At 46.5% G+C, this 16003-nt stretch overlaps 1 protein-coding gene across 4 annotated transcripts in view; it reads left to right on the top strand.

Annotated features, from left to right (window-relative positions):
* TTC23 (tetratricopeptide repeat domain 23) overlaps positions 1-16003 on the top strand; it is a 105692-nt gene that overhangs the window by 85370 nt on the left and 4319 nt on the right. For 3 of the 4 annotated variants that reach the window (XM_043554782.1, XM_043554783.1, XM_043554781.1), the window contains exons 9-10: positions 2706-2855; positions 11621-11743. In XM_043554782.1, the coding sequence (XP_043410717.1) occupies positions 2706-2855; positions 11621-11743 (273 nt within the window). The remainder of the gene's footprint in view (positions 1-2705; positions 2856-11620; positions 11744-16003) is intronic. The other variant, XM_043554784.1, reaches the window with a different exon arrangement.

The raw sequence follows: 16003 nt of genomic DNA, 5'->3' as shown, positions 1-16003 counted from the left end.
CATTAGATTCTTCCCATTATTGTTCATCATAGAATCCTGTTTGATATAATAATATGATGAACACAGCACAGGAGTAATAGAACCAGATCATAAGAATAGTAAGTATATGTGTGGATGTGTACTGTCTCTCCCCTGCCTGGACTGATTTCCATGTAGCCAGAAACCCTCTTGCTCATGGTGGTGGAGGCTTGGCTATGGGTCGCCTGACTGCTCTAGCCACCACAGGGCACCCATCATCTCCCCTATTCCTGTCTGGCTTCCCGCCCTGGTGTCTGTCACTGATGCCACACCTCACTGCCCTTGCCCCAGTCACCCAAATCGGTGGTATTGACCAAAGATGCACCTCGCTCCCCTCAGCCGCCCTCGGAGATTTTGGCAAACTGGCTCTTTTCATTCTACCCCCGGCCAGACCTCCGGTGCCCTTGTAAGAATAGAAAAAGCTGCCTCTTCCTCGGGGGGATGCAGCCCGTGCCAGCACACATTGTTTGGAGAGCAGAACACAGGCTAGATTTCAGCTGCCCTCGTTCTCCTGCCCTTGTGCGTGACGCAACCCGTCCGCCCAAGCGTGGCAACCTTGCATGGGTCACAGCCCTCTCCCTGTGGGCTCTAGCTGGAGCTGGCTGACAAGGCTCAGCCCGAGGACGGTCCCAGGCATGAGCATGGGGCTGTGCTCAGACCACCCCAGATGTGTTCACAGCCGATACATTGGACTAGAACCCTGCACCAACAGGAAGGTGGTCTTTGGGAAGGAAAATGTCTTTTAAGGTAAAATGTAGGTGAAGGTCACTCTGCCACAGATTAAAATACTCTGTGTGGGTTTATCTTCTAGTTGTGCTATGTTTCTGCTCAAGAACCTTCTCCGGGTTCTTACTCCCCATAAGAAAATCCAGACTCCCAAACCTGGCGCAAAGGCCCCCCACCATCCCTCAGCCCGGCCTGTCTCCCCACTCTCCCCTTCCCACTCTCTGTGCTGCAGTCAGATTAGCCCACTGCCTGGCTCTGCCCTTTGCCCTCCTCACACCTGGGCTCCCAGTTTCCCACTCCCTCTCCTCCTCCCATCCAGGTCCTATTTTTTCTTCACTCCTCTCCCTTAAGTTTTTCTACCTCTCACAGACTGACACAGTCTCTGTTTCCTCCAAACCCATGTCGCATCTCGTCCATCACCATCGTGACCTGCCGTTCAAGTTCATGCAGATCTGTCTCTAGTTTCCCCAGTCAGGATATAAATGGCATTGAAAGCTTCATTTAGGAAAAAGAGTCTGGCTCTTCTTTCCATCATGGGCTCCTCCAAACCTGGCAACCAATTGACAAGAATAAGTTGCCGAGCCCAACACCTGCCCCACGCTAAATCCTTGCTCACCGGGGTTGGGAGGGGATGTGATACAAAAGGACGTGATGCACTTTAGCATCAGGCAAGTTCCCCACGTACCAGGGTAGGCCACACGCTTTACAGTTTCCAGTTTCTCTGGTGATTTCATCTTTCCACCTAAGAAATTGTTTCTGCCTCATCACTGCCTTCTCTGTGGTTCCACACCCCAACCCTAGCACCTAACCCATATTACTGCCAATAAAACGAGTAGAGCTTTGCCAGCTCCTTCCGTCTGTGGAGTGCTATCAGGACACCTCCAGGGCCAGTTGGTGGGGACACTCTTTAATTGGTTCCGGCCTTATTTGAGTCTCAAATTCAGCATTTGTATCCTGCAGCCATAATCCCGCTTTCGTGTACAAGACCACGGAAGAATTTCAGGAGAAATGTGGGGGGTGGAGAAAGGGCTTTCCCTCTGTATGTCTTAGTGTCTGACTCAAGAGATTAATGTCAGAAGATACTGGGTTCTGACCAAGCCATGTTTTTTATTCCACGTTGGTATAAATAAACCCAAGAAACCAAACAAAATGTCAAATATATTTAATTTTTCACCATGTTGGAATGTTTGCTTTTGGTTTCCTAAGCTATTTCTTATGAGAAATAGAAAACCCTGGAATATGTTCTGGATGTTTTGTAAGTACATACATTGCCAGGAAACTCTAATTTTCACTTAATGTAAGAACGTCCCTGGGCACATAGGCAGAAGAGCCTGCAACTGAAAAGGATTCAAATTACTGGCCGGATTCAGATCCTAGGTCTGCCACTGGGGAGCTGTCTGTCTGATCCTAAGCTAGTTTCTTTTTCTTTTCCTTTTTTTTTTTTTTTTTAAATGTTTGTTGCTTTAGAGAGCCTGAGCAGGGGAGGAGCAGAGAGAGAGAAAGAGGGAGAGAGAGGGGGATGGTGGCTAGAGAATGCCAATTGGGACCTGACTCCCCAACCACAAGATTACAACCTGAGCCGACATCAAGAGTCAGACCTGAGCAAGTTTCTTGACTGCTCTGTACCTCAGTTTCCTCCTCTGTTCAGTGAGGATTAAAACTGTACTTACCTAGAGGAGACAGAATTACATGAGCTCACACATGCAAACTGTTTAGTACAGGTCTTGGCACATAAAGGACACAATGCATTGTGTCTCCATGGTGAGCACCTCTCCGCTCACATGTATGCTACTTCCTGTCCCCTGTTTAAAGGGGAGAGTAGGCTTAGCTCAGGAGACACCACCCAAACCCATTCCCCTGAAAAGTGGAAATACACATCAGTCACACCATTTTCTTAAGAGGCATGGATTTTATCAGCCTTTGAGCTTTTAACCAGACTTTAACTTTTGTTCCCTTCACAGAGAGCAATCTCCATCCTGAGAGAGTCCCTGGAAGCCAAAGTGGCAGTGTTTGGTGACCTCAGCCTGGAGGTGGCAGAGACATACCGGCTATTAGGTGGGGCCGACCTGGCACAGGGGAACCAGAGTGGGGCCCACAAGAAACTAAAGAAGGTAAAGCTGGAGCCAGTACTAATGCAGAGAAAACTCTCCCCACGGGTCACTTTCTCTCCCTCCACCATGCTGTTTGTAAATGAAACTTTATCAGTGGCTTATTTAGGTAAGGTGACATCACTTTCGCAGTTGATCCAAGCCAACACTTTTTGGGTAAGCAATATAGTAATCCTTTTATACACATATGTTTTTAAATGAATTATCAATTATTTTTTTACCATGCAAATGTTTTAAATTTTTTACATAGTGTGATTTATCAATTTTCTTGTACTCTTTCGGTACACTCAGTTCATGGAGGAATTCTTGAATTCTTGTATGTGTTCTTCTAGTACTTGTATGTCTGTTTCTTTTTAAATTTGGGGTTTGTTTGTGTGGAAGGTGTGAGGTAAGGAGCCAATGTTATCTTTTTTCAAACGGCTTCCCAGTTGTCTAGTGCCATTTTATTAAAGAGCCCATCTATGCTCCAGTGATTTGAGGTGACACCTTCATCATGTACTACACTTGTGTATATACTTAAGTCTATTTCTAGATTCCTATTCTCTTCTGTTTGTGTTTTTGTTTACTCAAATTCCAGTGCCTAATTGTCTTAATTATGGAGATTTCATAGCATGATTTAATAGCAGGTAGGACTAGACTCCCCTCATGGTTTTTTATCTCCCTAGACTATTGTGTTTTGTAGACATTTTTCCATATTTATTTTTCCACCTGAACTTTAGTGCCAACTTGTCTAGCTCCATAAGAAGTTTGATGGTATTTTTTTTGAGGAGCATGTTATTTATAAATGAACTTCAGGAGGACTGACATCTTCATGATGTAGAGTCATTCTACCCAAGAACAAAGGATGTCTTTATATTTGTTCACATCCACTTACGTATCATTCAGGCACATTTTAAAGTGTTCCTTATACAAGTTTTGCACATTTCTTATTAAGTCGATTGCTAAGCATTTCCTATCCCTTAATGCTATTATAAATGGAGTTTTATCCAGTATTATATTTTTTAACTGTTTGTGTATGTGCATGCAAACTATTGGTTTCTCTATGTTATTTTATATTCTGCTAGCTTACTTAATTCTTTTCTTGCTTGAGTTAATTTGAACATTGGTTCTTTCAGGTTTTTCAGGTGTACCATTACATCATCTGCAAATAGTTTTACTTTCTGTTTTCCAATTCTTATGTTTCTTATTGATTTCTCTTAACTGATTGCATTGGCTTGTACCTACAATACAATAATAAGTAAGAGTAGAGATAATAGGCATCCTTGTCTTGTTTCTGATGTTAGTGCAAATGCCTCTAGTGATTCTTGATATGGTACATGCTGGCTTTGGACTAAGGTTTATATATTTTACCATAGTAAAGAAGTGTATCCATCAATTTCTATTTTCATGAGTATTTTTTTATTAGAAAAAAGTGCTGCATTTTGTCAAAGCATCAGTGGAATTAAATAACCATATGATTCTTGTTAGATCACTTAATATGGTATATTTTATTATCATATCAAACCAACCTTGCATTCCTGGAATAAATCCCCTTAGTCATATTAAACTATTTTCTCAGTGCAATGTTGATTCTGTTTGCTAACATTTATTTTAGGATGTTTTGCCCTTATTGGTAAGTGATACTTGTTTAAGTAACAATGTAACAATGTCATATTTGCTTCATAAAAATAATTTGGAAGTTTACTTTTATTTTCTAAGCCTACAGGAATTTATGCAGCACTAAAACAAGACTTTGAAGGTTTGTACCTCTTGTGAAATTCTTTAGGCCTGGTGCTTTTTTGGGGTAGCAGGGAATTCTTTGACAGTCTTCTCTATTTCTCTGTAAAGTTTGCTCTGTTGAAGCTTTCTGGCTCCAATGAAGTCATTTTGGTAAACCATATTTATCTATTTCACTGTCATTTTCAGATAGATTTGCATAGAGATTTGCAAAGTAATCTCATGAATTTCTTAAATTTCTACTTTTTTAGTTGTTATCTTCTTATTGTCATTTCTTAGTTTTATATTTGGATCTCCTCTCTTGTTTGCTGGCTGAGTTAGTTAGTGGTTTGTCTATTTTGTTAGTTTTTCAAACTCCGTAGGTCAGTTGCCTTCCTATTCTGTTTCACTGATTTCTGATTTTATCCTTATTATTTATTTTCTTGTAACTTATTTTGTTTTACTTGGTTGGAGTTTTTCCTGTCTTTTTGAACAGGGAATTGAATTTATTTGTTTCCATTTTTTTATATAGTATTTTACGCTATGAATTTTCCTTATTACTTTAAGTGTACCTCTGAAGTCTTGTCATGTTGTGTTTTCATTACATTAATTAGTTTTAAAATGGTGAAACCTGGGAACCTCCAAGTAATGTAACTGACCAAACCAAAAGAATTAACTTTAGTTTTGAGTAGGCTACCCTGTACATTGAGCCTTTATCTCTCTTATGACTTTTCTGAATCTGTTGCAAAAGGCAACATGTATGGTGTATATTTTTTAACAAGATGATACATATATCTATTATCATTTAGTCAACACTAGTTACTGGTCACCTTCTAGAGGCCAGTAGCTGTGCTAGGCAGACCTGGGGTAAAACAGTGACCAAGACAGATATGCTTCTTGTCTTTGTGAGACTTTCCAGTCTAACCAGGAAGATATATTAATCATTTCAGATAATTTAAACATTATACATATGCCAAAGACATTATTGAGGGAAGAGTTATAAGGATGCTAAGAGTGGCAGTTGCCCTGGGTTTCTCCATCCCCTACTTCTAATTTAATGCTTATTGACTGATTGTTCTATCCCTGACACTGTGTTAAACGATTTACATATATTAACTTACTTAAGCCCTATAGCAACCTGAAGAGTTGGATACCTCTGCTCTGTTTTTGTTTTTTGTTTGTTTTGTTTTGTTTTGTTTTGTTTTGTTTTGTTTTGTTTAAAAAGCAGGAAACTGGGGCGCCTGGGTGGCGCAGTCGGTTAAGCGTCCGACTTCAGCCAGGTCACGATCTCGCGGCCCGTGAGTTCGAGCCCCGCGTCAGGCTCTGGGCTGATGGCTCAGAGCCTGGAGCCTGTTTCAGATTCTGTGTCTCCCTCTCTCTCTGCCCCTCCCCCGTTCATGCTCTGTCTCTCTCTGTCCCAAAAATAAATAAATGTTGAAAAAAAAAATTAAAAAAAAAAAAAAAGCAGGAAACTGAGGCTAAAAGAGTATCTCAGCATTGATTTCAAAGTCAGGAGTTGCCAGAGTGGGGCTTTATTACACTGGACCGTGTGGTCTATCCTATATTACAGCCATTTCACATGCCGGGCTTCTCAGTAAGATTCTGTTTGAACTAGAGCTTCCTATGCTTAAAAACATTTGGGAATCAGTGGCTGGTGGGGAGAATGCCAAGATCAGGAATCTTTGGATTGCCAAGATCAAGGAATCTTTGGATCGCCACCGACAGAAAATGGTCAAACTAGCTCAGGTGTCTTGTGGTTTCCAAGGAAGGGCCACTAGGCAGATGATTAGCACAGCAGGATGCAGCTGAGGCTCAGGAGAATGTTCCAAGGTTCTCTCTGCCCAGGACTCCTGTCTGCTTCTCTCTGCACATCCTCTTCCTCCACCTCTGTCATGGTAGTGTCTCCCCTCAAGATGGAGATCACGGCTGCCGGCCCTCCAGGGTTTTACTCCCTACACTGTGCCATTTCTCAGTCACAGCTCGAAAGATCTCAAGAAAGGGCTGTAGGCCTGACTTGAGTCCAGTGTTCACCCTGGATCAGTCAGTTGAGGCCAGGAGCGTGCTAGGGTGTAAGAACATGGTGCTCTCAAGGCAGCTGGGTGGTCCCCACTGGAGATGGTGCAGGAAACAGAAGACCTGGGATGCAGTCCCTATTTTTGAAGCATGTGCAGTGAGTACAGTAGGTAGGCAGTAGCTTCCTCCCTCGAAAGCATCCCAGGCCAGTGAGGGAGTTACAGATTGTAAAGGCCCAACTGTGATATTATGTGCTAAGTTCTCCAAGTCCACACTGGGATCTATGGGAGGGAAGGGCTTAGGGAAGGTGTCCAGGTAAGTAGTCCTGAAAGAGAATATAGGCGAGCAGAGACAGGAAGTCCCAGGTTGGAAATGGGCTGGAAGAAAAAGTTCAGGGATAAGAGAGCGAAGCCTGTTTAAGAAGCAAAAAGTTGGGGCCAACTGTGTTGGGAGAGTTTCTGGGATAGACGTGAGGGCAGGTCCCTGCAGCTGTGTTTGTACGTTAAGGAGCTGAGACTTGATCTTTTAAGCAGGGGTCTAGGGGCGGCTCAGTCTGTTAAGCGTCCGACTTGGGCTTGGGTCATGATCTCACAGTCTGTGAATTCGAGCCCCACATTGGGCTCTGTGTTGACAGCTCAGAACATGCTTCAGATTCTGTGTCCCCATCTCTCGGCCCTCCTCTCTCTCTCTCTGTCTCCCTCTCCCTCTCTCTCTCTCTCTCAAAAGTAAATAAGTATTTTTTTAAAAAGAAGGGGTCCCAAACAATGACCAGTTCACTGCCTGTGTTTTATTTTATTATAGTTAAGGACATAGACCAAGTTAAAAATGGTTTTTGCAGTTAGTCGTTAAACCTGTAATCATTTTACAGGTGATCATAAATTGATCAGATGGTAGGGGAACACTACCTGAACCCCAACTACGTGAAATTTTATCGGCACCAAAAAGGAAATCTGTTCTTCTCATTAGCAAAACTAGATTACAAAGAAACCTCCTCATAATTTCATTGATAAAACAAATTTGAGGAAGATTGCACTCCCTCCTGTTACCTAAGTGCCTACACGGTAGCCTCAATTTTTGTCTCTTGGCCTGCAAGGCCCATAATATTTACCATCTGGCCCTTTGCAGGAAGTTTTCTGAACCTTGCTCTAAGCAGCTGGGAGCCATTAAGGGAATTTTAAGCAGGGCACCATAGGTCTCTATTTGTAGTTAGGATTTTGGGGCACCTGGGTGGCTCAGTAGGTTGTGTCTGACTTCGACTCAGGTCACAGTCTCATGGTTCGTGGGTTCGAGCCCGGTGTTGGGCTCTGTGCTGACAGCTCAGAGCCAGGAGCCTACTTCAGATTCTGTGTCGCCCTCTCTCACTTGCCCCTCCCCTGCTTGTGCTCTGTGTCTCTCTCAAAAATATATAAACATAAAAAAAAAAAATCAGGGTCACCTGGCTGGCTCATTTGGTGGAGTATGCAACTCTTGATCTCAGGGTTATAAGTTCAAGCCCCACACTGGGTGTGGAGATTGCTTAAAAAATAAAATCTTTAAAAGCAATTTAAAAAAAATAAAAAGAGGGGGGCACCTGGGTGGCTCAGTCGGTTTAGCTTCCGACTTCGGCTCAGGTCATGATCTCACCGTCTGTGATTTCGAGGAGCCTGCTTCGGATTCTATGTCTCCCTCTCTCTCTGACCCTCCCCCATTCATGCCCTCTCTCTGTCTCAAAAATTTTTTAAATTACAAAAATTTTTTTTAAATAAAAAGAAACGAAAAGAAAAAAATCATGTGAGGATAGTGTTGAGAATGGAATGGACCAAGAATCGAGGCAAGAGGCCGAAGTTTTCTCATCTGTAAAGTGGAGGTGACAGCAACGCCGAGGCTTCCTTTGTCCCACGTTGTTCCGGGGTTGGAGTGAGGGGAGGAAAGGCAGGCTGCTTTGCGAGCAGCAGGGTCTGGCGGAGTTCCGGGTCCTGAAGAGTACCAGAAGGAGGAGAGGGCAGGGCTTTCCTGGCTGAGGCACTGCCTGCCCCTGGGAATCTCCACTGTGATTCCCCTTCCTTGTTTCTCCTCTGAGGAGTGTCCATGAAATAGGGAAAGCCTAGCCACTCAACTCCAGGCTGGGGAGGGACCCCAGGAATGGGGGAAACTGGCAAATGGTAGCAGATGCTCAAGAAACTTGAGCAGGGGCCACACGAACCTGTATGAAGCCCCGCTGTCCCCGGCGGGGCTGGGCGGGTACCACCGCTGACTGCAGGCTGGGGGCCAGGCTTCCTGCTGCCCAGTGCTCAGACGTCATTCCTGATCCTCACAGCCCAGACTTCAGTAGCCCTGTTTTACAGGCCAAGAGGACGTAGGCTCCTAGAAGTAAATAAATTGCCTCTGGGCAGGCTACTCTATAGTAAAGCCCACATGCTTTCCTTATTGCCAGTGGTTCACCAAGCATGGGGGCTTAAAGCCCTGCATCGGGGTGACCTTCTGAATCTGAGTCTGGGACAGGGGTCCAGGGGCCCAGGGATCTGCATTCTAGCTTCTGGGGGAAGGTCGAGATCACTGCTCTGGGCCTCGTGCCCACCCACAGGGCTTAAAAGCAGCTCAGCTTCAACAAACTGTCAGGTTTCATCACTCCCCAAGCCTGCAGTGGAAGTTAGTGAAATGTTTTCACTTTAGTTTGGCCTCATTAACCATCAGTCCTGAACACAATGGCTTTGGCATTTTGAAGCTCTCTGGCCATTTGCCAGAACGCAGGGAGACAGGGTTGAAACCTGCATGTCTATTGGGTGTGCGTGCTGCAGTACGTGCGGTCCTTGTCGTCCCTCCTCTACATGTGCCCATCTGAGGACAGGACTGGCCACATTGTGGGCATAGGACACACACAGGACTTGCGCATCAGCTGTTGAGCCACACTTTCTTAGTCAGCCCTTAGGTAGCTCCCTAAAGCTACCAGCCGAGCGTTTCTCGCATATTTATCACAACAGCTGTGTCCCCCAAGTTTTCAACCCTGGAACAGGAATCCAAGGAACACCAGCTTTTCCAGATGTGCCCTCCTGTGCTGCATGGCCCGGCCATGGTCCCATGGGCATGAAAAACAGGAAGTCATGAGAGACAAAGCAGACAGCCGGATTAAATTACTGCAAGGAAAACCATATTATTGATCTATCTTTCAAAGGCGTCTGCCTGCAGGAGTAAATTGGAGAAATCTGTTGGCTCCAGATGGAAATTTCCACAGCACAACCTCTGCTATGTTTTTGTGACATAGAGACCTGGTTTGATTCTAGGATGGACATCACTGCCAACATTTCCATCCAGGTGAAAGGTGGCAAAAAAGAATTCCTAAAGACTGTTTCCTGGGGCGCCTGGGTGGCTCAGTCAGTTAAGCGTCTGTCTTCAGCTCATGTCATGATCTCACGGTTCATGGGTTCAAGCCCCGCATGGGGCTCTGCGCTGACAATGCAGAGCCTGCCTGGGATTCTCTCTCTCTCCCTCCCCCACCTCTGAACATACATACATTTGGTCAGTAGCCTCTCTGGATTAATCCTGGGCCCAGTGACAGGGTGAAGCTGGGTTTGGGCCCTTCCTTCATCCAGCCTTCGTATTAAGGGTTCAGTCCACTACTTGAGTGCTTTATAATGGCAGACATTAAACATCTCCATAAAAGAATAACATAATTTTATGTGACCTCTCTCCAAGAAATCCAAAGCCCACTGTAATGAATCAGTTGAAGAAGGGCAAAGGAAAATGGTTTTTACTCATAGATTGTAGATGAGAAAGCCACCCCTGGAAGGATCTCATGTGGCCATGGGTCGAGACCCTAGAACAGCCATTCCTGCGACCGGCCAAGCACACAGAGCCTCCTGGTTGACAGCTGTATTTTATACATAATTCACGCACTGCCATTCTATCAGCGGACCACTTGGTTTTACTTTCCCTTTAGCCTGTGTGGTGTTTTCCTCGTTGTCCTGGATACCAGGAGATCCAGATCGAGCTTGGAGTCCCCACAGAGCCCCATGTTAGCCCACACTGTTTTCATGTGTAGTCCCATTTGTCCTTGATCCTGATTTTCCTAATCATCACTGACTAACCCATTGTTGGGCTGCCACAGCCCACCTCAGATCCTTTTAGAAAGAGAGTAAGGTCATGACGACATTAATTTCATATTAAAAAAAAAAAAATCCTGTTCTTGAGTTGAGAAGCAGGCTTAAAGGCGTTGCAAGCACTCCTCACTTAAAGCTGTTTGTAAATCGGTTGATAAGAGTATCACAATAGGAGCTGATGGTTAGAGGGATCAAGGTCATCCCTTTTTGACCTTCCGTGGAGAAAATGTGGAGCCTCCTTTGTGCCTGCCCTAGGCTAGGTGGGAATGAGAATTCCAGCTCTGCTGGCCATAGGCTGCCCAGAAGAGTCCCTATCCTCGGGGTCAGGCCCCCCAACCACAGCAGCCCACACAAAGCACCCCTCTGCCTTTGCTATCCCTTAGAAAACACAGATGGGCAACGTGCCCAGACTGCCCCCGACACAAGGCTACATTGGAAAGTTCCTCAACCATCGGAGCTCTCGCTGCTGCTTGTTGAGTCCTCAGTGCCTTAGACGCTCCTAAATTGGCATCGGAGTCTGGAGGGGGAGTCTGGAGGGCGCAGAACCGTGGTCTGAGCAGACTGTCCTGGCCTGACACTGGCGTTTTGCCAGAGCCTCACTAGAGGCGGGACAACCATGAGTTTATGGGTGGAGGGCTGGCAAAGGAGGGGAAGGCCAAACCTACCACATAAATGCAGCGTGACCACGAACAGGTGGAAAGAGCGATGGTCAGGAATGGTTGGCGTGACTGCACTGGCTCAGGAAGGACCCGACGAGGTGGCACGGAAAGGGCCATGAAAAGGCAGCTCAAAAGGCTTAGCTTTTCAAAGGGTCTGGATCTCTTTCTCTGTCCAACTCTGAAATAGGCGAGTCCAGCTTTTATACAAAGAGCTGGCTGTCCGCTTTAGAGAAGGAAGCCGTGACCCATACGTGGGTGCGCAGCAGGATTCCCCACACCAGCACGTCCTGCTGATGTGTTTGTTCTCTAAATATTTGTGTTGCAGTTGTCCTGGAGAAAGGTGGTGGTAGCTTGCTCCAAGACAGTGGCCAGGGGCTGGAGCAAGGTCGTGGGGGAGTCGAGGGATGCCGATAAGGATGTAGAGCCCACGGCACGTGGCAACTCAGAGGTGAGGAGTGAGGGAGACGAGGATGACACCCACACTTTCAAGGCTGGCCCTCTGCAGACACTTGGGGAGAGCTTTGCAAACGGGGTCTCTCTCCAGAGTCCCCGGGCCCCCTTTCTTCCTCATCTCATACGTCCCTCGTCCTGGGGCCCCTGGTCCCACCTTATCGGTCCCTTTGTCCTGGGAGGTGTCCCTCCCACCCATGCAGCAATCCTGGGGATTCAGTATTAGTGGTCCTCCAGGTAAGGGAGTTGCAGGGGTGCAAGTGTGCGAGCGTGCACGTGAGAGGGAGGGAGAGAGAGCAAGAGTGAGAGAGAAGGGGAATCATAGTGTGCTCCCTCAAACACCTCCCAGTCCTCCTGCCTGGGACCCCAGCACCAGCACCCCCTTCCCTGGGCCTGTGCCCACATGGCCGACTCCCCATCCTGCCGTTCTCAACTCATATGTCACCTCACAGGGGCCTTCACTGACCAAGTGCCCTCTCCCACCACTGACCACCCCCCACTTTTCTTCCTCCGTCGCCCCATCTTCTTTTCTCTTCCACAGCTCTTATCATCAGTTGTTATCACACGTTCATTTACAAAAATCTCTCAGTGTCTGGCTCCCCCACTACACTGGAGGCCCCTGAGGGCAAGGCCCAGGCCTGGCCACTCTGCTCTGTCCCTGAGGTGGACACAGGTCAGCATATTGCCAATGCTCTGCAAACAGCTGCTGCAGGAATGAGTAGATATGGAGGACTCGGGCCTAGTGAGGACAAGGCTGGTGCCCGAGTGGCTTGGGGAATGCCCACCCACACGTGCCCCTGTTTCCGTAGGAAAATGCTCCCTGATGAACTGTTTCGATTTGTCCTTTCAGTTCCGCCAAGGTCATCATTTAAGTAAATCACTTCTGCCTGCCTTGTAAAGATGCGTCCGTGAAGGCGCATTTGTGTTTTTTCTAAACGTTGAAGGCATCTTTCCTGACATCTTTTTTTTCTTGGCGCCAGCCTTGAGAATTGACGTGTAAACAGAGCCACAGTTCATGAGCGTCAGGGTAGCTTCTCCGCCACGGACGTGCTGTCGCATCAGATAATGTGTAAAAGAAGAGTAGTAGTTCTAGGCTGTGAGAATTAGAGTTGTTGTTAAAAATCTTACCTTTCTGTGGCTTTGTTTTTCATTCCCCATAAAGACAAAATACTTGGACTAGCACGACGAGCTTGGCATGACCCTTACCAGGCATGAAAGTCTGTCTTTGTCAGTTTTCCATCATCGAGCCCTGTGGCCTTGCCACTGAGGTGGCTCTTTGCCACATGGCCTCTGTGAATAAGTAGGATTTATCCCGTCAGCACATCCATTGTCTAAAATTCCCTGATAGGAATTATGGTCCAATTCCAGGACTGAAGGCTGGGGGGCTGGGGGTTGATGGGTGAAGGGAGGGCTAAGGCACCCCAATCCAGTTCTTCAGAGGTACTGGCCATGCAAATAAATGGCCTTGAGTAATGACTGCAGGTTTTCAGAGATTCCTGCCCAAACCGGAAAATATGCTTCTTTTTGGGGATATAGCTGTCATGGTTTTCTTTCTTTCTTTCTTTCTTTCTTTCTTTCTTTCTTTCTTTCTTTCTTTAATGTTTTATTTACTTATTTTTTGAGAGAGAGGGGGGGAGAGAGAGAGAATCCCAAGCTACTAGCACAGAGCCTGACACGAGGCTCAAACTCACAAACTGTGAGATCATGACCTGAGCTAAAATCCAGAGTCGGAAACTTAGCTGACCGAGCCACCCAGGTACCCCTGTCGTGGTTTTCTAAAGCCAGAGTACACGGAGTCAGCGAACCTCTACCCCGCAGCTGTCCCCAGGCCACCCCTGCAGCCACACTGGGAAGGGTGTGAGTTCTTGGGCACATGGGTAGGCCAGAGCTAGGAAGACACCAACTGGTGGCTCCTGTCCCAGCTGCCTTGCCTCCCAGGCCCCTCAGAAACCTAGCTTGCAAAACTCAGTCATGTCAAAAATAAGTTTTCAGTTTCACATCAGGTGCTTACAGTCGTGTCGTAACTTGCCCTGGCTTTAGGAATGACTGCTAAGGGAAGCAGTGCACAGCGAGCAGCACTCTTGCGGCTACCGAACCTGCCTGGATTTTGAGGGCGAGGCTTCGTGACACAGCACCCCCCACGAAGCATCCTTACCAGAGGTGTCAGTTGCTGAAGGATCCCTGGAGCCCTGTGGTCCAACCGTGTCTTCAGGCTCCGTATAAGAACTTCCTCAGTTGAACTGTTTGTCCTCTTGTTTGATCATTCATCTAGCAAATATCGCCCCTACTCACGTGCCAGGGAATGTTCCGGAACCTGGGGCACAAAGGCGAGCAACACAAATGTGGCCCCTCTGGGGACAGCTTGCAGGCCAGTGTGGAAGCGGGTGCTACCTCTTGTCTTTCTGCAGGGGGTGGAAAGCTTCTTGTTTGGTATTTAAGGAATAATAGAAACACAAATGACTTCTCCCAACCCCTGCAGATAAAATCAAAGAGCGTAACAACAATATAACAGTTCCCCAAAATTCATCTGGATCCTGGAAATTCCAGGGTTTTTGTCCACTTAGAGAAAAATGAGAAGCACCCTGTACAGGCTGATTTCAAATAGGAGTGCACTGGCCTTGGAAGAAGAATCTGGAGAGCACAAAATACCTTTTATTTATGCTGTAGAATATTCCACCACCGGGATTTGGGATTCTTCACTTAGTTCAGAGGGTTGTTTAAAATGCCGGGCTCCCAGTAGGTTCAAATAACATTTATTGACTTTGTCTCTGACAGTGTCCATATTTTTAACAAAAGAATCGAAATAACCTGTTTCACACAAAAATGCTTAAGCAAATTTAGCTAAGAGCAGTAGAGCACTGAAAAATTCAATTTATGTTTCTTAGGTAAATGCACAGCTATGTAAAACATTTCCTAGTAAGGTCAGTAAGGGGGTTATTTCACTATTTAAAATTTTCTGAATCAGGCTCCTGGCTCTGAGCTGTCAGCACAGAGCTGACGCCAGGCTCGAACCCACAAACTGTGAGATCATGACCTGAGCTGAAGTCGAACGCTTAACTGACTGAGGCACCCGGGCGCCCCTCACTATTTTAAAAAGGTAGCTCTTGAAAACTATTCCAGCTAGTAGGTGAACCATTCTTTCCTGATGTGGTGCCTGGTATGGTGTCCCTGGGCACTGTCATCTAAAGGAGATTAGGTAGGGGCTGAGGACCCATTTCCCTCTCCTAGTTGGCATCCCTTTACATCTCTTCTCGCTTCAGCTAGAACTGGGGGCAAATCTCCTTAAGGAGGATAAGTAGCCTTAAAAAAAAAAAGCAAAATCTATTAATGCCAGGAAGAGAAGAATCTTGACTGCCAGGGTCTAGGGAGTAGGGACGGGGATGGGCTGACCTCTCTCTGGGCCTGATTATTGATTATGACCTTCTCTCCTACCTCCAGCCTCCCTACACACATTTTCCCCAGGGACAATGACCAGCACACAAGGTCTGGAATGGAGGTGGTTAGTAGAACCAGTGAGAATTGGTATAAGCACCGTCAATTGCCCTGTCCTTGTACCTAGAAATCTGAAAAAGTTAGCTAATAGTATGTTTTTCCCTAGAGAATGAGGGGCCAGAGAGAAGCTTCAGTAACCCAAAGGGTAGGATGGATATCCCTCCTGAGTTCTGGATTTCGGAGGCCCTCTGTTAAGGCAGGGTAAACCGAGACCTCAGACCATCTCAAATAATGATTATAATGTCAGGAAAATGCTAATGTCTCAGTGAATGAACTAACACCGAGACATCAGCTCATCTCAAAATGAGCTGCAAGGGAGGTACTCGTAGATATGTAAACAGAGAAGGCAGATGAGTTTAAAATGAGACCTGATCTTTCACACGGAGTTAAGGTATTTCTGGCCATGTAGGGGAAAATGAAGTCTGTCCTGGCAAGAACGTTAGCCCTGGACAGCGGCCTCTCACTGCCAAGCATGAATGAGGGGAAAGCCTGCTTGCTTCCTGTTTTCTGTCCCTGCCTGAGCACCTCCCTTGCTGGACCCTGCCTGGAGACGCCCCCAGGCTTCCAGCAGCTGGGAGCCACGTGGGAGAGGAGGGCGGGAAGAGTTTACATCAAGTGTCCTGGATGTTGGAAACCTGTCCCCAAAAGCAACACAGAACTTTCTCAGAGTTCCTTAAGTTTCCCAAGTTCACAGCAGTTTATCCGTGGATTAAAGCAGAGCTGGCCCAAACCCATGGAAAGAGCAGCAGGCCAGGCCAGGGCCCCC

This window comes from Prionailurus bengalensis, chromosome B3 (assembly GCF_016509475.1).
Source record: "Prionailurus bengalensis isolate Pbe53 chromosome B3, Fcat_Pben_1.1_paternal_pri, whole genome shotgun sequence".
Lineage (NCBI taxonomy): Eukaryota > Metazoa > Chordata > Mammalia > Carnivora > Felidae > Prionailurus > Prionailurus bengalensis.
The sequence above is the reverse complement of the archived record's forward strand: the minus strand, read 5'-3'. Positions and strand labels throughout refer to the sequence as shown.